This window comes from Durio zibethinus, chromosome 21 (assembly GCF_047325235.1).
Source record: "Durio zibethinus cultivar Kanyao isolate XHJ-2024 chromosome 21, ASM4732523v1, whole genome shotgun sequence".
NCBI lineage: Eukaryota > Viridiplantae > Streptophyta > Magnoliopsida > Malvales > Malvaceae > Durio > Durio zibethinus.
Genome location: NC_143182.1, coordinates 1,711,121 through 1,736,425, shown reverse-complemented (window position 1 = coordinate 1,736,425; position 25,305 = coordinate 1,711,121). Strand labels below are relative to the sequence as shown.

At 30.4% G+C, this 25,305-nt stretch overlaps 3 protein-coding genes across 3 annotated transcripts; all 3 read right to left on the bottom strand.

The window, feature by feature from the left end:
* Window positions 1-12,044: 12,044 nt before the first annotated feature.
* LOC111304646 (uncharacterized) lies at window positions 12,045-14,773 on the bottom strand. Its single transcript, XM_089750521.1, has 2 exons — window positions 13,111-14,773; window positions 12,045-12,330 (listed from the first exon to the last, which is right to left on the bottom strand). The coding sequence occupies exon 1, from the start codon at window positions 13,433-13,435 to the stop codon at window positions 13,121-13,123; it is 315 nt and encodes a 104-aa protein (XP_089606647.1). The 5' UTR covers window positions 13,436-14,773; the 3' UTR covers window positions 12,045-12,330; window positions 13,111-13,120.
* A 615-nt stretch (window positions 14,774-15,388) lies between these two features.
* Window positions 15,389-21,234, bottom strand: LOC111304645 (calcium-dependent lipid-binding protein-like). Its single transcript, XM_022901397.2, has 12 exons — window positions 20,910-21,234; window positions 20,638-20,767; window positions 19,608-19,709; window positions 19,078-19,128; window positions 18,824-18,944; window positions 18,131-18,252; window positions 17,870-17,968; window positions 17,386-17,466; window positions 17,182-17,267; window positions 16,803-17,028; window positions 16,344-16,508; window positions 15,389-16,060 (listed from the first exon to the last, which is right to left on the bottom strand). The coding sequence occupies exons 2-12, from the start codon at window positions 20,740-20,742 to the stop codon at window positions 15,650-15,652; spliced, it is 1,569 nt and encodes a 522-aa protein (XP_022757132.1). The 5' UTR covers window positions 20,743-20,767; window positions 20,910-21,234; the 3' UTR covers window positions 15,389-15,649.
* Window positions 21,235-22,571: 1,337 nt separating this feature from the next.
* On the bottom strand, window positions 22,572-23,591 carry LOC111305917 (early nodulin-like protein 18). The gene is made up of 2 exons (XM_022903786.2): window positions 23,345-23,591; window positions 22,572-23,226 (listed from the first exon to the last, which is right to left on the bottom strand). The coding sequence occupies exons 1-2, from the start codon at window positions 23,535-23,537 to the stop codon at window positions 22,778-22,780; spliced, it is 642 nt and encodes a 213-aa protein (XP_022759521.2). The 5' UTR covers window positions 23,538-23,591; the 3' UTR covers window positions 22,572-22,777.
* Window positions 23,592-25,305: the final 1,714 nt, after the last annotated feature.

Genomic DNA, 25,305 nt, shown 5'->3' with positions numbered 1-25,305 from the left:
AAAAAGATATCTTAGTAATTTGGTCGATAGTTATTGACTTTTTTTTCACCTTGGTAAAGGAACCAAACCGTGCGAAATCATTTATAAAAAAAAATTGATGTTTACAGCTGGCGAGACAGAGAATAGAGTAGAGAGGAAGAGGTCAAAGAATAAAACAAAGTGAAATAGTTGAAGAGATTGAGACCATGTGAGTCCCACTTGCCGCTCCCCACTCTTTATTTTATTTTACGGTCCTAAGTCTGTCTTCGTGCCCACGCTTGTCGGGGGTGGCTCGATGGTGGTGCTGACCCCGTGAGCGATATTTCCCAGGCAGGCTGCTACGGATGTGATGATGATCTTCAAGCAATGTGCTTACTTAAATTAAATAATCTTGGTCTTACCCATAACAACCATTAATTTAATCACATTTAGCCCTAATAACTCTGTGTGTTGAACATGATAGTATTCCCTGCAAGATTGTCTATGATACGAAAGCATTTGATTATATATACGACAACAATGAATTTTGTTTAAGTGAAGTTGGGGTCAGATCCTTGAGAAAACAATGAATTTTGGTTTTTCTTCACGGATTTGATTCCGTTAGATGGACCCTAATAATTTCTTGGATTGGAAAAAGATCACGAGACCTCAAGACAATGCATGGAACCCTGTATTTTAGTGTAATTTTTAACTATAGATCATTTGACCGATGATAAGCCACAGTAGAAGCTGGATTCTTGACCCATGAACAGGCCTAAGAGTTTAACAGAGTAATTGTTAAAAAAAAAAAAAAAGAAGAGAGAAAAAATAGAAATGAATTTTGATTTTAAAGTATGAAAAATATTTTTTTAAAAATAATTATATTTTTAAAATATAATAAAATATCAAATTTTTTAATTAAAAATAGTTATATTGTAAGAATTATTTATAATTAATAAACAAACATAAATTTTTATTTCAATGATTATAATTTTTTGTATAATCATAACTTTATGAATAATAATATATTTATATTTAAATAGTTACAATCATTTATCATATAATAATTATTTTTGTTTAAATATAATTCTTTAAAATATGAATAAAAGTAATATAAAAATTAACTTTACTCATTAATAATTAAATTTTTTATCCAATGTGAGATACATCAAATTCTAAACTACCAACAATCTTCCGTTAGTTTAGAATGTTGGTGTTTGATTTTAACATTTCACACAAATAAATATTATAAATACAACAAAGCATCACTTGTTTTGTCAAGAATAGTAAGTCAAATCTCATAAGAGATTTGTTTGAGATTTATTATATATTACTTGATAGATAAAACAACTTGTAGAAGAATAATTCTAAAAAAAAAAGATTTTTAATAGGCAAGTTTGACTTGCAAATGAATAATAAAAAAAAATTCGAAGTAAGTTTGTATGGTTATAAATAGATAAAGTATTTGTAGCATTAGGTATAAAAAATACAAATAAAAGAGTTATAAGGTTTTATGGGTAGACACCCCATAAAACTATTGAATATTTACATCTTATGGGTGTGTGTATTTGTTTGTGAGTGGACTAGAGGAGACTGAGATAATCCACATAGATATGAAGTATTTGTACATACGAGTATGTATTTGGTTGTGTTTAAATGATGCACGTAGGTATGTGTTTGTTTGGGTTGAGAATATTTCATATGATTATAGGAGATTGAAAGGGTCTATGGATATTGATTATTTAGTGGTTGATATGTTTTGATATATGTTTGTAATTTTTTAAAACTAGTGGATCTTATTTATCATCCGTTGACATAAGTTAGTTAGATCGAACCACGTTAAATTATTATCTCTTATGTGATTGATTGATTATTTAATTTTGCTTCTGCTAGCATGATTAGATTTAACTAACAAGTGGTATCAAAGCTGAAGGTTCAAAATGTGAAAAAAGCTTTTGGTTCGAGCCATGGGAAGAAAAGGCAAGCCTAGAAAAGCTTGATTCAATAGAAGAGTTTAAGTTTATACTTTGATAGATAGATTTGCATGAAGCATAAAAACATATAAGAAAATATGATTGTGACATTTTCATTGCAGGTAGAGCAAAGTATATCTAGCATGAAAACATATGATTTTATGAAATTTGAGTCAAGATGAAGATTATTAAGAATAGTGACTTAAATCCTATAAGAGATTTATTTGAGATTTATTAGATATTACTTGATGGATAATAAAACTTGCAGAACAAGTATTCTAAAAAGAAAATGATTCTTAATAGACATGTTTGTATGGTTATAAATAGGTAAAGTCTTTTCAGGATTATGTATAAAAAATATACAAGAGAGTTGTAGGATTTTATAGGTAGACACCCCATAAGACTACTAAATATTTACGTCTTATAGGTGTGTATATTTGTTTGTGAATGGATTATAAGAGATTGTGATAGTCTACATAGATATGATGCATTGGTGTATATGAGTATATGTTTAGCTGTGTTAAAAAAGTGCATATGAGTATGTATTTGTTTTAGTTAATAATACTTCATAGGACTATAAAAGATTGAAATGATCTATGAGTATTAATTGTTGAGTGATTGATATATTTTAATATATGTTTATAATTATCTACAACTAGTGAATATTGTTTCTTATCTGTTGACGCAGGTCAATTATACTGAACTACGTTAAATTATTATCTCTTATGTAATTGATTGATTATTTGATTATGCTTTTATTGACGTGATTTAGATTAGGGTTTTTTGCCTAACAGATTTAAATATTCAATTAGCATATATATATCTTAGAATTCTAACAAAGTTTATGATGTTTGTAGATTAAACATCAACTTCTATTATTATAATTGAATATATAACACACATAATATTTATTTATTATTTTGTCAGAGATTTATAATGCTTTTAGCACTATTATAGTCATGTGCGTATCTTATTTATAAATATTTACAAGAGAATCTTAATTCTTTTTGCTGAAAGCATCACTACTTTTATATTTATATAGGTAAAGTTCCATTATGTCTCTATTATTTTAAACATTTAAAACTTCATTAACAGTATAAAAATTTATTATTTTCATGCAATGTATCACACTAATTTCTAAATTTTGAATAAATTTTACTAGTACTTAACAGACACATAATAATAACTTATTTTTATCTATTAAACTTTGTAATTAGAGATTACTAATTCAAATTTGGTTTTCATTATTGGTGTCTAATAGAATGGTTTAAATTCATTATACTTGTAATACTATTAACCAAATATCTTTGAATTCGATTTTTTTATGGTAATTACCCTAATTGGAGATTAAATCTCTAATATAATTATTTTAGTTTAATATGTCTAAACTTTTCATTTTATATATCATTTATACGTTATAGACATTGTTGCCTCACTATTATTATTTTAAGAAATAGTTGATTTTTGTTATAGATCAATTCATGTCATTCTATTTTATGTTTTTAAGCTATTTTTCATTTCAGTATTTATAATTATCACTTTTTCAAATAGATATAAATAATTCATTAAACCCAATCATAGAGTCAATTTCAGTATATACATAAAGTTATGCAATGTAATTGATATTTTGCATATTGTGTTTTAATTTTACACACTAATGAAATTAATTGTTAATATATGCATATCATTCAGTCAATCTTTTTACTAGTAATTATGCAAAAATAAAATACATACATCTAATAAAGATCTTTATGAAAATTAATATTTTTGTCTACGAAAACATTAATCTTTTGACACCTTTAGTTTTTTCTAATATTGATCTCCAAATTATGTCAATTTTTTTCTTATATTTTTTCATATAAAATATAAATTTTTCATAATTATATTTAAATTGTTAAAAAACGTAAATAAAAGAAGAGAAAAAATTTTAAAAAAATTTTGATTTTGAAGTGTGAATAACATTTTTTTAAAGTCAATTATGCTTTTAGGATATAATAAAATCTCAAATTCTTTAATCATAAATAATAAAAATAATTATACTGAAAAACTTATTTATAATAGATGAACAGACATAAACTTCTATTCAAATAATTATAATCTTTTATATAATTATGATTTTTATAAATAATAATTTATTTATATTCAAATAGTTATGATTATTTATTAAATTATAATTATTTTTATTAAAATATAAGTATTTAAAATATAAATAAAATTAATATAAAAATTAATTTTATTTATTAATAATTAATTTTTTTTATCAAATGTGAAATTTACGGCATTCTGCCAAAAGTTATTATCCTAGATTGATTTGGCTCTCTTTCCCGGCATATGAGCGATTTCCCGCAAAGTGTCTCAGTTACCTTTTAGCCTTTTCTCATGAACGTGGATGGAAATTATAGACCAACCCCAGAACTTGGACCAGAGCCCATTATTTAATGGGTTTTGGCTTAAGGCCACAATTCGGAGACAGAAACTCCCATCCTGACATAGTGTTCTGTCTTTGGTCTTTATATGATCGATGTTCTTTGTCTTCATATATTACCATCAACAAGAGACCCATCTTTATAGAATGCAACAGAACATATGATGAACGGCCAAATTAAACAACGATGCCTAAATCCGAGCACACACAGCAACAAAGAATTTGCCAGTGGTGCGACCCAAAGGACATGTATATCAGACCTTCAATCCGACGCTTCCTAGAAAGGTGTTTGCTAAAGTACCACCACTAGTTGAGGTTGGTGAGCCAGTGGTTGGTTCTGATGTGCTGCTTGAGAGGGATGTAAATGCCCTATGTATCTTCCAAAGTAATACTGTAATTTCCCAGGATCCTGTCACGAGATAGTTGCTATTCAGGGATATAGTAAGGTCAGTATTGAAACCTGAACTAAAGACTAATAAACAGATTCAGAAAGTGATTGATACATTTGTTTTAACCAATTCTTCACCCTAAATATTTAAATATTGAACAGAAGCAGCTGATCTTGTAAGGGTTCAAAAGATTAGACTGACACTGTTATCATCATCTTCAAACTTAATTGTCTTGCAGAGTTCCGCAGCCATGAAACATAGAAATTAGATTTAATGTTTATTAGAAGTCGGGATAGATTTAGACATGCAACCTTTCCCAACCTTTTTCATATATCCAAGCCATCGGTACCATAATTTCCCTCACTTACCAGGGAATGGATCAAGATTTGTTATAGACAACTGTAAGCACATTTATATCTACAATCCTCCATATGCATTTATGAAGCATCCCTTCCAAATAATAACTACAAGACCAAAGGAAGGATGAAGAATTAGCAAAACAGATTGTAGCAAATAACCAGCAAGTACTCGTAAGAAATACTACTTTTTCCTAATAGGGTTCGCAAGTGAGAAAGAAGTTTACTAGAAAAATAAAATTTAACTAAATTTAACTAAAAATCAAAATAATATTAGGAATCAAGAAGTTAGTTCTTATGATTTCTTTCTAATCCATATAAAGCAAATGTTAGGAAATTGACTTCAAATATTTTGTCCAACAATAATTCATTTTCATGTGTTTGATAAAAATTACATAATTCATTTTCATGTTTTTGATAAAATAATCTTAGCCATTAATGTGTTTAATAAGGATTAATTTTAATCATAGAAATATTACATGTGGATTAATTTTAACCATTAAAATGTAATTGGTAAGATTTAATCTTGACCATTGCTATGTTAGATAAGATTAAATCTTGATCATTGGATGGGATTGGTAAGTGTATGAAGAAAGTTAAATCGGTATCTTGCCAATTATTTCATGAACTAGAGAGAACAAGAGAAAAAAATTATTATTGTAATTTTCTTATATTTTTTTGTTTTATTTTGAGGTTTATTACAATTTTTTTTTATAAAAGTAAATCCGAATATTAAATTCGACACTATGTGTACGATATTATCCATATATATGTATGTGTACGATATTATCCATACCTAAGATACTATTCACAAATATAGTGCAAGTAAAAATTGCCACTCATTCAAATGAGCACTTTATAGTGTTTTTAACATTTTTAACACCATAAATCACCATTTCTTTTTTTAGAATTTAAAAGTATCTAATAATTATAATATTATTAAAATTAAGTATTTTAATTTCGGCCTTCAAACCCATATAATTAGAAACACTATGAGAAAGCTCAAAAATCGTCCCACCCAAAATAAGACAGCCCGACGCAAAGTAGAGAAACAAAATAAGGCAAACCGATCCAAAATCTAAAAATAAAATAACACAATAGGATTCGAAACCCAGAAACCAGGACAGATGGCATATGGGTAGTGGCTAAAATAAATATAAGTTAGATTTGCAATTTGTTTCTATTTTGAAACACTTAAAAGTTCAAAACAAGTAATAATATTAATATAAATAAAGAAATTACAAAAGTATGATCAAGCAGGGTATACAAAAGTACATTTAATGAATCTACCTGCTAAGGTAACTAAAAGAGAAAGATATATTCCCATTAATCTTCCTGTACTCAAAATTGCTTCGAAAAAACTGTGTTGATATGAAAATCCAGGATCAAATGTAAAACTATTGGTTTCTAAGACCACCTCATCCTCTGTCAAAAGTCAAACTCTCCAAGACAACAGATATTAGTTAACCAAGAAGTTTGGAAACAGTAATGAGAAATTATGTACAATTTGAAACATTGAAATTTAGACTGGCTTTGAACCAGCATTTTACTAGATACCATTCACTGGAGTCGCTCTTTTTGCTGGGTTGAAATCCCCGCTTGTTCCGATCCTCCTACCCATGAACTCTCCTGCATTGGCCCGCCAACAACTCCAAGACCACTCGCCGTAAATCCAATTCAAGCACCAACACCACTTCCCACAGGTCCAACTCTGGCTTATATAAAACTTGCATCAACCGGTATACTACGAATTGGAACAATAATTCTGTGCGGCTGCTGACGCATTTCTGTCATAACTGTGTTCACAGTTTCCTACATAATATGATAAAAGTGCAACAATTTACACATTAATGAGTGTATCTTAGAATATCAAATCAATCAAAGCATGTCAACATGTTAAAGTAAGTAAAAATCAAAACCTGGAAACTTATATGAATCATATCTGAAATTCCAGGAATTGTCGTTAAGCTTCCACCAATAGCATTCAGAGTGTAACCAATTATACGCTTTGGCTGATTGAATTTAGAAAAGTAATCAGTGATTTCCTCAAAGGTAGATTCATCCATAACCATAAACTACTTAATACTTCAAATTTCATATTCTTGAGTTTTACCCACTTATTATAAATAGCATTTACCAAAAGTATCAACTAAAATATAGCTAGATGCGAGGCATTCCAAAGGTATCGCGGAGGAGATCAAATATGTTTAATGAGGATATAAATAGATTTAATATTTAATGACATCAAAAGCAACTAGAATAAAATCCAGCATCTGAACACACACAAAAAAAAAAAGTAATTTTGAAACTAAACATCAACCTTAATGGTACAACTTCCTCTGTTCTTATCATTAACTTTGAGTGTATAAGTGAGGACAGAATGCTTGGATTAACCTCCTTTGGTGTCTCTGGTTCCATTTCAATCAAACAGAATTTTGCAATTCCTAATCTCTTGTCTTGCCCAATATCCTGGTCAAAAACCTGTTTGAAGTCAATATGAACGTTGCATAAACCAACTGGAAATGTGTACATATATCATAACATTAACAAATAAGATGAAGAAAACAAACAAGAAGAAATTCTCATTTGTGATCTCATCAGGAGAGAAGGAGATTGAACTCTGAACATAACCACTATAGAAAATTTCCAGGATTCCAACGTAAACATTAATTCTGTCAATAAAACTAAAAATTTAGAAATTTCAAAGATTAATCACCATATTCAGTAGAAAGGCAATTAGAATAGAAAAAGAAAATAGGAATAGAGAAACAGGTTCAGAACCTCTACACTTTTGTGCCTGTCTCTCTCTGTCTTCTGCAATCAACTCAAATGTTTGATTCCAAACAGGATTCAGGTTGTTCTCAATGACTTTTGTTCTAACCTTGAAGAGAGGTCAAATGTGCACAACCACATAAGGATCAGATTTCCCAATCATTTCTATGTTCTTTAAATCATTAACTTTGACTAGTGTAACCGTCAGCTTTCCCTCTGCTTTAAGCACTAATTCACTGCATAGCAAAAGAAGAAGTCATGTTCATCCAACATAACGAGAAATTCTTAACATCCAAACCGAAACCAATATAAAACTAAAGCTTTTTCTAAAAATTGCAGTTTACCTCCCAGAATGGCAGAATAGCACAGAGCCAAAATTTTCAGAATTACCCTGTATCAGCTGACATACCACCAATTGGAACAACAATTCTATGCGGCCACTAAAGCATGTTTGACAATTGCGTTCAAAATATCCTACAGAATATGATAAAAGTGGAACGATTTACATATTTACGAGTGTATCTAAGAATATCAAACAATCAAAGCATGTGAAAATGGTAAAGAAGTAAAAATCAAAACCAAGAAACTTACCTCAACCACATCTGAAATTCCAGGAATTGCTGTTAAGCGTCCACCAACAACCTTCAAACAGTCATCAATTCTAGGCTTTGGCTGATTGAATTTAGAAAAGTAATCAGTGCTTTCCACAAAACTATAAAAGAGTTAGATTCATCCATAACTATATACTACTTTCTACTTCATATTTAACATTCTTCAAAGTTCTGATTAGACCCACTTATTATAAATAGCATTTCATATCAAAAGTTGAATGATCATAAAGAAAAAAAGACACCAAAATGATTGTAAACAATCTTCTTTTTAAAATCATCAAGGAAAGAAACAAATAAAAAGAAGAGTGCTAAATGGTGTGAGCTGTGTGGTATCAGAACTTGTACAGCTCAAATGAATCACAAATTAACCAGTTCTTTAGAAGCATCCTGAACTGTTTTTTAACCAATCCATCTATATAAAACCGACTAGATTTGCAGCATTTCAGAAATTACTATAACAATACGTCAGAAAGTAGAGCAACAACAATAACAGAAATAAAAGATATGTGTTCAGCAAGTTGGAAGGTGAAAGGAATAACAGTGAAAACTTGAAGATCCTTCAACTGCATCATAAAGCAACGTAAACCAATAATCTCACGTCATAAGATTCAAACGATTATTCTCTTCAATTTTAAAAGCCAAATACTACTAAATCCATAAGACAAAATTTACAAACCTACCTCAGTGCCGATGAATATGAATTTCGTACTCATTTTGGGATGGAAGTACTTCTTTACATTTCTCGCAAATAACTGCTTTTTTGTGGCGATCGCTGATATGTTCTTTAAGTCCAGTCGAAAATTTGAACGTGAGATCACAAAGAGAGCAGAACAATGGAACTGTATTCTTGCGTTTCGATTTCCTTCCCTTTGACGTTCTAAAAGAATAACACACATCAAACACAAATTATATTAAAAAAAAAAGTTAAAAACTTTTACCTTTCATTTGAAAACAGACTTGAACTTCGGCTCTCTACCAGTACTGAAACTGCTGCAGAGATTAGTGACAAACGAAAATAAGCATCTGAAAATATATATTAGAGCTAAATAGAGCTGGCATGAAGGACAAAGGAATACAAGAAAAGCGTTTTACAGAAATATAGAAGTAGCTTAGCTCTTTTCCTGAAGCTGCTTCGCGGAATGGTGAGAAACAAAAACGGAAAGCTGCAAGAGAAAATAACTAGCATGCGGACGTGACAGAGAAAAAAAATAAGAGACAACTTTTTATGCAAAATATACGGACAAAGGCGGACAAATGTACGTTGAAAGGACGGTCAGAGAAAATTTTTTTGTACAGAAACGTGTTGCACTCTGTAGCAAATGATTTGATTTTGGGAATAATTTCGTACAGGAATTTTAGATTTTCCAAAAACGGTTCGTTTGGATAAAAATTTTGAATTGTTAATGTTTTGAAAAGCATCAATTTAAAATAATAAAATTTATAATTATTTTAAAAAAATTTAATATTAAATTTGATGGGATAAAAAATAATTATAATAGAAATACTAATATTAGATATAAAAAAAATGGTAAAAACATATATGCAAATATAAATATCATTAGATTTATAAAAATATGTAAATATTAATAATAATACAAAAATTGAAAAAATTTATAATTAATTTTTATAATTGAAATTGAGAAAAACAAAAGTTACACACAAAAATGAAACATAATAATTGTTCACTTCCTAATATAAAATAAAAAAATTTCACAAATTCCACTAGTGAAATTTGAAAATAGAATTTGAACCTTTCAAAATTTGTTATTCAAATTCTAAGAATTTTGATAATTTTATTTTTTTATTTTTTAAAATAAAATAAAATTACTTTTTAATTTTAAAAGTCTCTTAACAAATAAAAATATTTCGTCGAAATTTTTTATCCAAATGCATACTAAATGCATTTGTCCCTTAATTAAAAGTATAAGACAATAGAAATGAAAATTGATTTTTCATGTCTCCTAATTAGGAGTATAAGAGAATACATTTATTATAAAATTGTATACATATGGTATTTAAAATATTAAACGGTATTTAATGACATTATTAAAATAATATTAGAAAATGAAATTAATGTAAAATTTTTAAATTTGATAGAAATAGTAAATTAAATGTAAAAATTTTCTAAAATAATAATTAAACAATCTTTAATCATGCTTAGAAGCATCCGGTAACCGAATCTTATTAAAAACTAGTAAGTTATTAACCAAAAAATAAAAGTTACTAGAATGGTGAGCTGTGTAGTATTTTTTTAATATTTAGAAATAATAAATTAAATAATAATTAAAAAATTCAAGATCAAAACCAAATAAAAATAATATTTAAGGTATTTAGTTTGTAAATTATTAGTTTTTGAAAAGAAAAATAAGAGAAAGTGATATTGAAAGTGAATGAATGATGTTTGATTTTATTGACTTAAAAAATGTAAGATTTTTTGTATTTGGTTTATAATAATGCAAGATTAATTAATAAGGTCATTTATTATATTATTATTGATGATATATGAATAATACATAAATAATAGATGATATTTATAATATGTTGCATGTGAATAACAAGTTTTTTTCATTAAAATTAAAGAATTTTGAAAAATATTTTTGTTCATATTTTTAACGAAAATAATTTTACAATCATAATTATTATCTTAACATTGATTGTCTTTACACGAAGAAAATAAGTATATTGACCTACATAGTTAGATCAATGTGGTGGAAGGGGAGTGGCAAACCCCTTGTTTTAGGGTTTTAGACAAATTTTATATGTAATAATATTAAGTAAATATATTTTAAAATTTATATATAATAATATTAAGTAAAGATTATTCCAATATTCGATGCCTTTTTTTATTTTAAAAACATGATTTTTGTTAAAATTACATAATTGTGAAAATATAATTTTAACATCTATTGTGTTTTTTTATTTTAAAAATTTCATCTTTATTAAAATTATACAATTTTGAAAATATAATTTTAATATCCATTGCATTTTTTATCTTAAAAATAATATTTTTATTAAAATTTTAGAATTTTCAAAGTATAATTTCAATATTCACTGCATTTTTATACTAAAAATACGATATTTGTTAAAATTTCATAATTTCAAAAATATAATATTAGCATTCACTATATTTTTAATACCCTAAACATGATATTCATTCAAATTTCAAAATTTTGAAAATAAAATTTCAACATCCACTAAGTTTTTTATTTTAAAAATATAATACTTATTACAACTATAAATAACAACAATTACATTTATTTTATAATTTTAAAATACTAAAAAGGATAATGTAGCCTAAATATATATATATATATATATATATATATATATCTTTGCCGTTAAGTTTGAAATTACAATTAAGTGAGAATAAATTAAGTAAAATTTGTATTTTTTCTCCTAAATCTAAAAAAAAATAAAGAAAATAAGAGTTTTGACATTGTTAATCTATTTTCCTTATTTTTGACATTGTTAAAAATATTAAAAAATCTCAAAAATTACATTTCATAAATCAAATTAAAAAAATCATACTACGAAAAATATCAAATTTTATTTTTTCCCAATTCAAACCAGCTGGAATAAAAACAACCTCACGTGCATTATTGCCCACAACAAAATAAACAAGTCAAATAATAACATAGCAATAGAAATTTTTTGCATTAATAAAATCTCTTTTATAGCCTTTTAAAAAATATCAATACGATAACTCAAAAGGTAATGCCAGTATTCAGTGAAAATTTGATGGCCACCATGAGTGTTTTTAATTTGCTGGAAAGGAACAAGTGCCTGGGCAGAATAAACAGAAGATACGGTGGCCTAGCCTTATTTCTCTCGATGCTGCTTGGGAGCCTGTATAAAAAAAACAAAGGAGTTTTTTAAAAATTGATAAAAAAAAACAAAAAAACAAATAAACAAACCTTGTATATGAGCAAACAGCTTAAATCATTGCAAAGCCACTCCTGTATCCTAAAGGGGGGGGACATGGTCACATCGTGCATTAGATAAGATACAAACATAACGGGACATATGTTGATACATTCATCCAAAAAACTTCAACAATTTACCGTTAAAACTTCACAGTACCCCAATTCATAAATAATCTCTCCAACGGCAATCGTTAATCACTATCAACAATAATTCTCCTATAGGCTATAACCATCATTTTATTCTTCTAGCAGTTGGTTTTTGGTTTCTCTAATTCTCTCTGATGAATGAATTTCAATTATTCAAAGTGAAATTTACATCTAAAAAATGAGATTATCAAGATATCTTAGATAAGAAAAATATGGTTGAGAACAAATAAATGTTGCACTTATTTGAATCATCAAAACCAAGAAAGACTCACGATACATTATGTCTTCCCAACCTTACAATTTTTTATTTTTTGTAAATATATTTAACTGTTTCAAAACTAAAACTTCAATAAATAATTTAATGTCACAACTTTCTTGATCTTTGGTTTTGAAGAAGACTTTGGCACCACCGCAAGTGGGAAAACAAGTAACATCATGAAAAACAAAAAATTTCAATTGCAAGAAATAGGAAATTTTTAGGGAGTAGAGAAATATTATTAAGTAATAAACCTATTATTTAACATCCACGCAATGGTGGGCAGAAACCAAATATGACCTGTTACTTGTTAGCTGGGATAAGGAATGATCCAAAGCGGCGGTGAGAATGAAGAATACAACAGATCTTGCATGTCATCTGACTCGGGGAAAGGATCCATCCGAGGATCTTCATCTACAGCCTTCTTATTATTATCGCAACAGCAGATGGCTGTATCAAAGCCACCTATTCTGTCATAGAAGTCAGCATTGTCATCGGTAAAGTAAATGCAGTTAGACCTACATCCATAGTAATCAGCAGCCACCACAGAGAAAGTGTAGCAATTTCCCAAAAACAATGACCGATCATCCAATGAAAAAATTTTCTCCCTGTTCCTTGTGTACATATCGAGCTTAAAAATCTCAAATTCTGTTGTTAAAAAGGTATCTACTTCAACATCTCTTTTAGGTCCGTTGTCAGGAATAACCAGATATGAATCAATTATTCAGGACAGCAAACAAAGATTTCCACCCAAATCAACTAGATATTTCTGATAAGCGGCATCTGTTGGGGGCTGTGAGGCGAATTCTACAGCTTTAGGATGAGATAAATGTAATTCTTGACCTAAAAAAAGCTGACCAGTGTTTCGAGCAGCAAAGAAACTGCCATTGAAACTAATGGCGTCAAAGAATGGAGGGGTAGCATCAATAGGAGCCATGCTTCATCACCCGGTTTTGCAAAAGCTAAGAAGAAAAATTCGGAATATATTGCCAGGATAATACAATCGGGAGAAGCAGGACTTGACGATGATATTAGTTTTTCTATAAGATACAAACACAGTTCTACAGATGGCCGATCTTGCTGGTGGGTAAAGGTACGTAGTGAAGGAAGGGGAAGGCTGGCTCTTGATAAAGGATTAAATAATTGAATTTCGAGATCAAGCCCACAAGTTACCAACCAACCAAAAGGAGACCCCCAACATCTCCTTCCTTGGATCTCTGGCAATTCGACATCAATGAAGATTTCTTCTGATATATTGTAAAAACAACGTTCGTCACTGTTCTCTTTCTCCGCAAGCATCAAACAAATAGGGAATTTGATTTCTTTATCCGTAAGACGAGCTTGCCAAGAACGACAGACTGCGCCCATCCGAACGAGATCTCGAACCGAGCGACTTTTGTCTTGCGATGAGTCTTAAAAGATCATCTGGAATATTAGCCCAATCTGGAGCAATCTCTACTAATTCTTCTTTTATTGGAGACATGGTGTGAAAAAGTACTGAATCCAACAATTTTTTTTTCTTTCTAGAATGGTTTGTTGATTTCGACTACAAGACTCCTAACATTCTCTTTTATATAGCAAAAAAATCTCCCAATCTTTTCCTAATCCTAGTAGAAGTGGAATACAATAAGTCACAATGGTTTTTCTTGTTTTTAAGCTCCTAATAATCTACCCTACCCTACTATGGAGCCTATTACGAACTTTACTTTGAATCCCATTCGATTTCAATATCTACAGGACTTAGCCGACAGGAGGAGAGGAATACACGCCCCGAACATGGGGCAACCCTCCCAAGCGCCAAACATCGGGCCATTGAGCCCAAGGCTTACCGGCGTATTTTTTATGTTTTTGTTAAACTCCAATTCTACTTTTGTATTCTAGACACAATTTAGCACGTTTAAAATGTTTTTCTCAAATGCTGCTATGAATTTTACGACTACTTTTTTAGAAAATTTTTGTAATGTATAGTAATTTTTAAAGAAAAATTATCAAAATTTACTGACAAAAAATTTAAACTCTAAAAATCGTATTAGTTAAATGACATAATAATAAATAATTAAAAAAATGTGTGAACTTTTTAAATTTATTTGCAAAATTAAAAAAAATAAACTCTTAGGGATGTATATTTGATGACAAATACACCATCTTATGAATTTATATCTGACGGCAAATATATTTAAAATTATTTTTTTATTACGTACCATTATATAATTTAGTGACTCTTTATGATATCTATATACCATAAAATATAAATTAATGTTGAAGAAAGCCCCACTGACAGCATTGTTTAGGCAGATGTTAATCCTGTTAACATTTCTTCCCACTGGAACCCTTCAAACAAAAAAATTAAGATTATTGCTTCGATTGTAGAAAAAATATCAATGCAACAAGAAGCACAGGCACATTCCAAACGAAATCAGAATACTGGTATACAAAACACTGCTACAGCTCAACGGCTAAAATAATGCAAATTTCAGGATTATTTCTGAAATTGCTACTTTCTGGAAAAATGGAAGCCACATCGTTCTCTTGACATACAAATTTACAATGATAAAACTGAGATTAGTTGACAGGCCAGTTTAGGAGTAAATACGCGAGGAACCTTGAATGATATTCAAACGATTATTACACATTTAGTTACAAACACAGACCCAGTTTCGGATACAGGATAACACAACACTACGTTGGACAATGAACAATATTTATGCAATCAAATTCCAGACTACCAGAAAGAACAGAAGCAGAGAATAATGAACAAACAGTTATACAGACCTGTTTTGGGTTTAATCACTACATGCTACAAACTGTTGACCAGATTCATATGCTTCATTTTTGGAATTTAAAGTGGCTTTGCACCACCATTTTCTTGGGTGCTATTCACTGGAGTTGAGCTTCCACTCTTTTTGCTGGAATTCCCTGTTATACTCCTGCCCATGAACTTTCCTGCTTTGCTAAGTCCACTGCCAACAGCTCCAAGGCCACTCCCGACAATCCCAACTCCAGCACCAACACCGGTTCCAACAAGTCCAACTCCAGCACCAATTCCAGTTCCAACAAGCCCAACTCCAGCACCAATACCACTACCCACCATACCAACCCCAGACCCAACCAGTGACACTGCTCCATCAAGTGCATCCATGGTGCTTCCAATAATTCCTGCTTCTTTCAATCTCTTTCTTTCTTCTAGGATCCTCTTCTCTTCTTCCAATGCAATCAACTGTTCCTCCTTGCTAAACTGGTGATACAAAAGCTGAAAGAATAAAATAGATACTATATTTATTAGAAAAACCTCAATACTAGTCTGAAGAAAAAAGAGAAGGAAATCACCATTCACCAGAGTATCAACAAAAATATAACTAGATGCAAGGCATTCCAATGGTATTGTGGAGGACATCAAATAGGAAAAGCTAGCAGCAAAAGGAGGACATAAATAGATTTAATGACATCACTAGCAACTAGAATAAAATTTAGCATCTGAACACAAAAAAATAATAATAATAATAAAAAAAGTAATTTTGAAACAAAACCTCTACCTTAATGGTACAGCTTCCTCTGTCCTTCTTATCTTTTACTTTTAGTGTATCAAGTGACGATAGAAGGCTCAGCTTAACCTCCTTTGGTGTCTCTGGTTCCAGTTCAATTAAACAGAATTTCGCAATTCCTAATTTCTTGTCTTGCCCAATGTCCTGATCAAAAACCTGTTTGAAGCCATAATGAACTTTGCATAAACTAACTGTAAATGGTTATATATAAATCATAACATTAGCAAAGAAAGCAAACAAAAAGAAATTCTCATTTCTGATCTCATCAGGAGAGAGGGAGAGGGAACTCTGAACATGACCACACTATACAAAGTTTCCAGGATTCCAAGGTAAATTGTCATTCTGTCAATAAAACTAAAAAATTTTGAACTTTCAAAAATTAAAGAACAAAGTAGAAAGGTAAGTATCATAGCATAAGCAAAAGGAGGAATAGAGAAGCTGGTTCAGAACCTCTACAGTTAGTGCCTGAGTCTCTCTGTCTTCTGCAATCAACTCAAATGTTTGATTCCAAACAGGATTCAGGTTGTTCTCAATGACTTTTGTTTTAACCTTGAAGAGAGGTCGAATGTGCACAACCACATAAGGATCAGATTTCCCAATCATTTCCATGTTCTTTAAGTCATTAGCTTTGACAACTGTAACCGTCAGCTTTCCCTCTGGTTTAAGCTCCAATTCACTGCATAGCAAAAGAAGTGACGTTCATTCAACATAACAAGAAATTCTTGACATTCAAACTGAAACCAATATAAAACTAGAGCTTTTTCTAAAAACTTGCAATTTACCACTCAAAATGGCAGAATAGCATAGAGCCCAAAAGTTTCAGAGTTACCTTGTATCAACTGGAATACCACCAATAGGAACAACAATTCTGTGCGGCCACTGAAGCATGTCTGTGACAATTGTATTAACAGTATCCTACAGAATATGATAGAAGTGGAAAAATTTACACATTAATGAGTGTATCTAAGAATATCAAAACAATCAAAGCATGTGAACATGTTAAATAAGTAAAAATCAAAACCAAGAAACTTACATCAATCATATCTGAAATCCCAGGAATTGCAGTTAAGCTTCCACCAACAGCCTTCAGAGTGTAATCAATTCTAGGCTTTGGCTGATTGAATTTAGAAAAGGAATCAGCGCCTTACAAAACTATAAGAGGTAGATTCATCCATAACTATAAACTAATTACTACACATTTGGCATTCTTCAGAGTTTCGATTAAACCCACTCATTATAAATAGCATTTAATACCAAAAGTTGAATGAAAATAAAGAAAAAGGCGCCAAAATGGTTGGAAAGTGGAAACAATATTCTTTTTAGCCTCATCAAGTAAAGAAACAAATAAGAAGACGAACGCTAAATGGAGTGAGCTCCGTGGCATCACAGCTTGTACAGCTCACATGGATCGGAAATTAACCAGTTCTTTAGAAGCATCCCTTACAGTATTTTTAACCAAAACATCTATAAAAAACCCCTGTACATTTGCAGAAATCCAGAAATTACTTTAACAGTACCTCAGAAAGGAGAGCAACAACTACTGCAGAAATACAAGGTATCTCTTCAGCAAGTTGGAAGATGACACGAATAACAGTGAAAACTTGAAGATCCTTCAACTGCATCACAGAGCAACACAGTCTAATAGTAAACCAATAATCTGTTGTCATAAGATTCAAACTCTAAAGATGGCAAAAGTAATATGATATGGCAGTGTTAAAAAAATAGTTACATTTACATTTAATATACATAGAAAGTTTGAAAGGTTTTTATGCACCAACCTGAATTGGTATTGAAGCAACAAGTGCAGCTTCAACACCTAAAATTATACTTGGATCACCGCCCCACCGAAGATCAATATCCATTGTGATTTGACCTTTCTTAAGGCTCTGAACACGAATACCTGCATTGTAATCATGCAGGTAGAAATGCTTCAAAAGAGGAGCTCACAATAGTTAACAGAGAATTTTTAAAAATAAACGTGAGCAGTAAAATGGTCCCAAACAACCATCTGTTACATACACTAGGCACAGATCATCTTGCAAGACAGGCGCTTTGTGAAAAATCATTGCAACATAAATGGGCACAGACTATCTTCACATTAAATTTAGATCAAGAACTTTGGAATGAAGGGAAAAATGACTTGAATAAGCTAAAAAATAGAGAAAACAAACCACAAAAGTGATTGTAAGAAAGACAGTTGTACAATCAAGGCCTCATGAAGCTTGATTATCCTTTCAGCAGATTAAAAGTTTCTTTTCGAGTAAATGATCATAGAACTAGGAAGACATGTATATAGATATGATGTATATATTTATGTAGCATGTATAAGGACTCCTTAGGACTTAAGAAAATGAAATACACAACTAGCTGAAAAAAACCCATAACAATTGTAATTACTGTAATTAGATCTCCTTACTAAAAGATACATCAGTTATTCCAAGTAAAAGCATGCAAACTCCATTGAGCCATACCTTCAATCTTGGGAGCCACAGTGCCAAGAGACAATTTGCTAAACTTTAGTGAAGTAATACCCGAAGGTCTGTATTCTTCCAAGAGTGGTTCAACAGATTCTTTGATCACAATTGATGCTGCCTGAAAATAACACATCAACCAACCTTCGGCTCAATACTTTATAAATTATTTTATAAATCTTTTTATGGAAACCATTTAAACTTATTACAGATTCTTATTGCAAATATATATATATAAAGAACAAGTAGCTTACCTCCGCAACAAAAGGCCATAATTTGCTCAATAGCTTGTTCAACCATTTCACCTACACAACCATAGAATAAGATGGTAAGCCACTACACTGCATGAATTCTTTATAGCAAAAATAAAAGTACATCTTTTCTACACCTGACACATGCAGACGTATCTAGTCTTTAGAGATGCATATTTTAGGCACTAAAAGTCAACGTTAAACATGATTTTGAATTAAACCCAACTGTCTTAAACAAATTGGAAAAGACTGCCCTTCAAGAAAAATGAAATCATAAGCTAATTGTAGATGCCGATTCACAAAAGGAATAGATTTTATTATTGTTTCAAGTATAAGGTATACAACAGGAACAGATCATATTCCAAACTTTCTGTGAAGAAAGAATTTGCACTTTTACAAGTGAATCAGGAGAAAATTGGTTTCTTCAGGTTGAATCAAGTGTACAAAAAGTTCACATATTCTATACTAACAATCACAGTAGCCTAAGAGAAGGTTAACAGGAGTGCTAATTAATCGGACACCATTACACCAACCTGTTCATAGACAGGGAAAGATATCCATTCAGGATAATTATCACCACAAATTTTCTTTAGATCATCTCGGTTGAGAGCCCCAAGAACTTTTATATCAGCTGCCTATCAAAGAAGACAAAAATAATGATTAACAAGCAACTGAAAAGTTGAATGCGTCTAAAAGTTCAAAGTTGACTATGTCACGAGATCTAAATTACCCTAGTGAACAGTTAAGTGTCAATGAAAGTGAACTAAAATGTAGATTCGTTACCTAACTGATAAAGCAAGGGACAAATGCTTTCTCCCACCTTTTTGCATCAAACACTCAAACATATAATGAATTTAAATACAATCCATGAGAACATTGTAAAGTAAGCATAGAAGAAGATGCTGTAAAACCACCTCAAAAGGCTCATTAATTTCTTATTATGGCCCAACCATGTATAATCAGATTGTAAATGAGAATGGTAAATAGTAATAAAAAAATCCTTCTTCTCTTAGGGGATTCTTAAGCCAACACACAGTTCCTTCAACAAAACCCAGAATCAATAACTAACTCATCTACTGATAACAACTGCAAGGTTGTTAATGAGTTGATTCCTTCACTAAGCTATAAAGCTATTACTTATACTCTCAATTCAAAATACAACACCATTTGGCCAGGTTGGTCTTGGTTTGAATCAAATATATTCACTGGCCTCAATTGATAACATAGCAACTGCCTTAATGTTCTGCACAAATTTTCAATATCTCTTAAAGCGATTAGTATGCTTCAAATTCCAATACTTGAAACTATAAGTCCACTTATCTAAAGCACGAAATATTAGGCAGTTAAAACCAAAAATCAAGACAAACAGTTGAAACCATGGCCACTGATGAAGTCTAATAAAATGGAAATTAAAAAAGAATTTACTCAACCAGTTTTCAACAAATGTAAAATTTTCTTTAACTGATTTGATCAAACATGGGTTAACAAAGGATTAAGAAACTTAATTAATCGAGAAACTTAAGCATATGAAGAACTTACAAGGGAATATGGAAAAAAGCATACCTTTGCAATTCTCTTAGTGCTTCGGTACCTCATCATATGACGCCAGCCAGCCATCAATGAAATCCCGAAGACCATCCCCATCAAAACCCCCGAAATCAACCCCATTTTCCCGGAATCCAAACAGAAATATCTTTAAAAAAATAAATACGAATCAAACAAAACGAATTCCAAGAAGGTAAAGAGAGGAAAGAGAGAAAGAAAGAAACAGTTGCAGTGTCGAAAATTGTACAGACAATAGGGGATCCGAAAAGAGAGAGAAAATTAAAATTTACGTTTAAAACACTTCGGTTTCCTTTTTCTGTTTCTGAAACTTTCTTACTCCAAATTATGCAGTGATTTAATCTCTCCCCTGTGTAAAAAAATAACACTATCGGTTTTATTTTAGTCCAAATGAAAACGTCTTTATCAAACAAGTTGGAAGCGGGCGTTGGCACTGGAAACAAAGAAAGAAAATGAAAAGAAGCATTCGAGTAATGTAGGCCAGGGCCATGAGGGGGAGGATTGGACTTTGGAGGAAGAGTGGAGACAGAGCCTCCTCTTCTTTTCTTTCTAAATCTTCCGCATTAAATTTTCTCTTTTTTCTATTACACGCCTGTCGGTTTTGTTTCTATTAAATTAAAATCTTTTTCAGGAGGCGTGAGTTCCTCAAAAGGTGATTTTGTACTTATACCCCTGTAGTTTTCTCTTCTTTTTTTTTCCCTTTTGTTAGAGTCAATTGAGTATATATTTGTCTTTAGAGGGAGTAACTAAAAATAAATACTTGCTAAACTGAAAGTGGTCTGGCCGTCCGGATAAGATGACAGAGTTAACATCGGAGGATCGGACCCCTTTCTTACGGCTTTTTGAACGGAAAGTTCAATTTGTGCTTTACTGTGTGATCAATTTGCATAGTAAAATTTATGGGGTAAAAGTTTGCTTACCATAAATTTTTTTTTATAAAATTAGTATTGTGGAATGTTTAAATGATTTTTTTAAATCAATTGATATATTATTAAAAATTAAAAATTTTTTTATATATAATATTTTTTAATTAAAATAAGTATTAAGATAAACAGTTTAAGAGTATAAAAATTAATATTAATTTCTTCAAAAAAATAACTAATGAATTACAATAATTTTTATCCACTCTTGTATTTATCAAAAGAATTGCCTATAAGATTTTAGCATGTTGTGTGAAAAAAAAAAGTTTATTTTGTACAAAATAGAAGAAAAAAAAAAAAAAAACTCTTACGGTAGTAACTTTACAAGGGCTTTCGCGGACAGAATAGGACAGCCACTTGGACATTTATGGTGTGTTATATTTGACCTCTAAATTATAGGAAATTATAACTTGATACTTTTGCTTCTAAAATGTGTATAATATTATTTTTGGAAGTTTGATTTTTTAATTCTTTTTATATGTAAGTTTATAAATGAAAATATATATAATTTAATTTTAACATTTTCATTTATAAATTTATATATCAAAATTAAATAAAATAAGAAGATTTTATTACTTGAATTGAATACATAAAAAATTATATGAATCAAATTGAATACTACAATTTAAATAATATTTTTCAAATTTTTTTCTTAGCTATAAAGTGGACTACACATTGATACATGAATAATTAGTACATACACCACATTGCATATTTTATAAATATAGATACCATATTTGACAATTTCCTATAATCCATGACCAAATATGAAATTAACCATAATGCCTACATGTCCCAATAATAACGAAGTGATTTCATAATGGTTTTCCTAAACCCCACGCAGAAAAGGTGTGGACAAAAAGTGGCCACAAAGCCACACAAATTAAATTGTACCTAAACCCTTAAGCTAGGGAAAAGATAAGACAAACGAAATTAATCCATCAATTAAATGATTAATAGGATATTTTCCTTTGAAAACTAACGATTTTTGTCTTGATACTTTACGCCTATATATTGTTTTCTTCAAATTTAGTAAATGGTACTCCATATGATTCATTGCTGTTTAAAAATTACAAAATCAACAAAAAGAATTTATGCCTTCATAATCCTAAGAGAAAAAAGGCCATCCATTGGAAATATGTCCCTAATCCTACAAGCAAACACATCGAACAAGTCCTGATCGGCCGACAACCATGGAACCAAACTACCGCTTTAGATTCTTAGAACATCAAACACCCTGCAACACCAATGAGAAGTGAACACAGCATCGCTCGTGAGTCAAAGCCGCCGCCCATGGCTCCGTTATTTAACGATGGTGACCCACCGGTAATCGTGATTGGTGGAGACTGAGCTGAGTCCCCACCGGGCGGTTCGATGTAGGGAGGAGGAGGAGGCTGGTTGAGGCTGGGGGGCAATCCAATGCCGTGATTGACGAGGATCTCGAATGCCATGCCTTGCTGGCATTGGATACCATCATCAGCGTCTGAGAAGTAATAGTTTGTGCCCTCAATGGTCAACGGCACCGCAATGGTCAACGATTGGCCGAAGTCTGTGTTGCCTCCGCCGTATTGGAAGGTATCGGTGTCTGAAGCATCGTCCGTTACACAGCTCCGATACGTCGTCTCATTGTAGGTCTCGATCACCGTCTGATTTGTACTGCTCCTAAATACTTTGTAAAATTTCAAGGAAAATAAAAAGAGAAATGAGAAAAGGAATAGAATTAAAAATGAAAAAAAGGTGCCATTACTGTTTATTTTGAACATAAAAATTGAAGTTTTGGCGCTTACTGAGATAGTCACCAAGATTGAAAGTTTGATTAGCAGCCCAAGACGAGTAATTAGTGGCGGATGTAATCGTGTTAGAATCGAAGAACCAGCCAGCGTCACCGCCAACGGTGTGGTTGGTGTATCCGGTTGCAACGGTAGCAGTGGTGATGAGGAGGGCGAGCAGCGTGAGATTCAGTTTGGCGTTCGAAGCCATGACTCCCGTTGAATATGAATGTGCGCGTCTGATCTGATTCGCCTTTATTGCTTGAGCCTTGGGGTGTGGGTTTTTGAAAAAGAAAAACGGTCAACGGTAATAGCTGGCGCTTGGAAGCCATGTGAAGGAGGGTGGTGTGCAGTGTGCTTCCTTCCTTGCCATATGCCATGTGGAGCGCGAGAGGTGGGACCCGCAAATGTGCTGCATTTTAATTTCGTCATTCTCCCTCGTCCCTTGCAAGTTCAAATTTTTAATTTTTTACAAGATAAATTTTATCATTCATCACTCGAAATTATAAAAATGTTTTTAAAATATCATTAAATTATTAAAATTTTAATTTATTTACTAAATTTTATTTACATTTTTTTTATCATTCATCTATTAATTTTTAACAGGAACTAATCTCAAAATTATAAAATATAAAATATAAAATTTAATTTATTATTATTTTTTTATTTTTAATGATATATTAATATAATAATATAACATTAATTATTAAATATCATATGACATTATTGCATAAATAAATTTTTTAATTTATTTTCTAAGTTAACTTGATATTTGTATCAAGCTTCAATTTTATGATTAAATTATTAAAAGATAGATAAAAATGATGATTAAAAATAAATGAAATAAAAAAAGAGTAATAAAAAAAATAAAAGTAGTCAAAATTTATCTTAATAGTGTCTAACACTTTATATTTATAAATAAACAATGGGAGATCATTGAAAAATAATAAGGATAAGATGTAACACTAGATGTATTAAATCAATTTGATATATCAAATTAACACAAACGATAAAATTATTTTTAATTATTTGTTGAAACATAAAAAACAATCATTATATATTATTTATCATAAAATACTCCTATTAAGTGATGTTGTAATACTACGTGATAAATAATGTGATATTATTACATCAATATGTCATTAGAAATTAATAATTGAATGGTTAAAAAAATATTTATTTAAAATTTAACGATTAAATTAAAAAATTAAAAAAAACAATCATAGAATAATCAATGGGATATTTTAATTTTTTTCCTGCTTTTGTTTCTTTCCTGAATTTGTTAGTTAGCATTTGCCATGTAAAACTATAGACTGAATCAGAGGCTTCCAGCCCGATGCCCTAATGCTTTGTATTTTGTATGATCCAAACTGCAATTATTGACACTCTCTCATTTTTGCCCAAGACAAGCCTAAGCCCAACAAATATATGCTATCTGCAAGCAAAATTATTTTCACATAAACATTCATCTTCGGACATGTCCCCTTGTCCAAGTCCTCGCGAATAGCAGCAACCGCACTGTTGAGTCTTCAACGTCACCTTCAGCAAATGAGCAATTACTTCTCCACTTCGAGGGCTGGGGAATGTGTTTCCTATGATGAATATTGGAAATGGATTGATCAATGTACATTTTACATTATTTTCAAGGCTTTTTGACAAATATATTAAAAAAAATTAAGGTTATGCTTGATAAGATCGATGATCTTGGGAGAATTTTGTATCACTTATTTGAAATCCTTTTTTTTTTTTTTTTCATGAACTGAACTTTTCGAAATTTTCAACTTTCAAATTTATAAATATATATATTCTTAATTTTTAAAAATAAAATAATATGACATATTTTTTTATTAAAAATTTATCACGTCAACATTTGATTAATAATTTTTTTTATCATTCAAAAAAATAAAATCTTACATTAAAGGAGAGAGAAAAAGATTAGAATTTGAACTCCAATTTTGATTTTTTTTTTTAAATTATCT

What these genes read in the sequence shown, in the direction of transcription:
- LOC111305917 (XM_022903786.2), bottom strand. Translation starts at nt 23,537, where the DNA reads ATGGCTTCGAACGCCAAACTGAATCTCACGCTGCTCGCCCTCCTCATC. An exon ending in CAATCTTGGTGACTATCTCA is followed by an intron (nt 23,227 to 23,344) that starts GTAAGCGCCAAA and finishes AATTTTACAAAG; the next exon opens with TATTTAGGAGCAGTACAAAT.
- LOC111304646 (XM_089750521.1), bottom strand. Translation starts at nt 13,435, where the DNA reads ATGTACACAAGGAACAGGGAGAAAATTTTTTCATTGGATGATCGGTCA.
- LOC111304645 (XM_022901397.2), bottom strand. Translation starts at nt 20,742, where the DNA reads ATGGGGTTGATTTCGGGGGTTTTGATGGGGATGGTCTTCGGGATTTCA. An exon ending in GCACTAAGAGAATTGCAAAG is followed by an intron (nt 19,710 to 20,637) that starts GTATGCTTTTTT and finishes CTTCTTTGATAG; the next exon opens with GCAGCTGATATAAAAGTTCT. An exon ending in TTGCTTCAATACCAATTCAG is followed by an intron (nt 17,969 to 18,130) that starts GTTGGTGCATAA and finishes TCTGTGATGCAG; the next exon opens with TTGAAGGATCTTCAAGTTTT.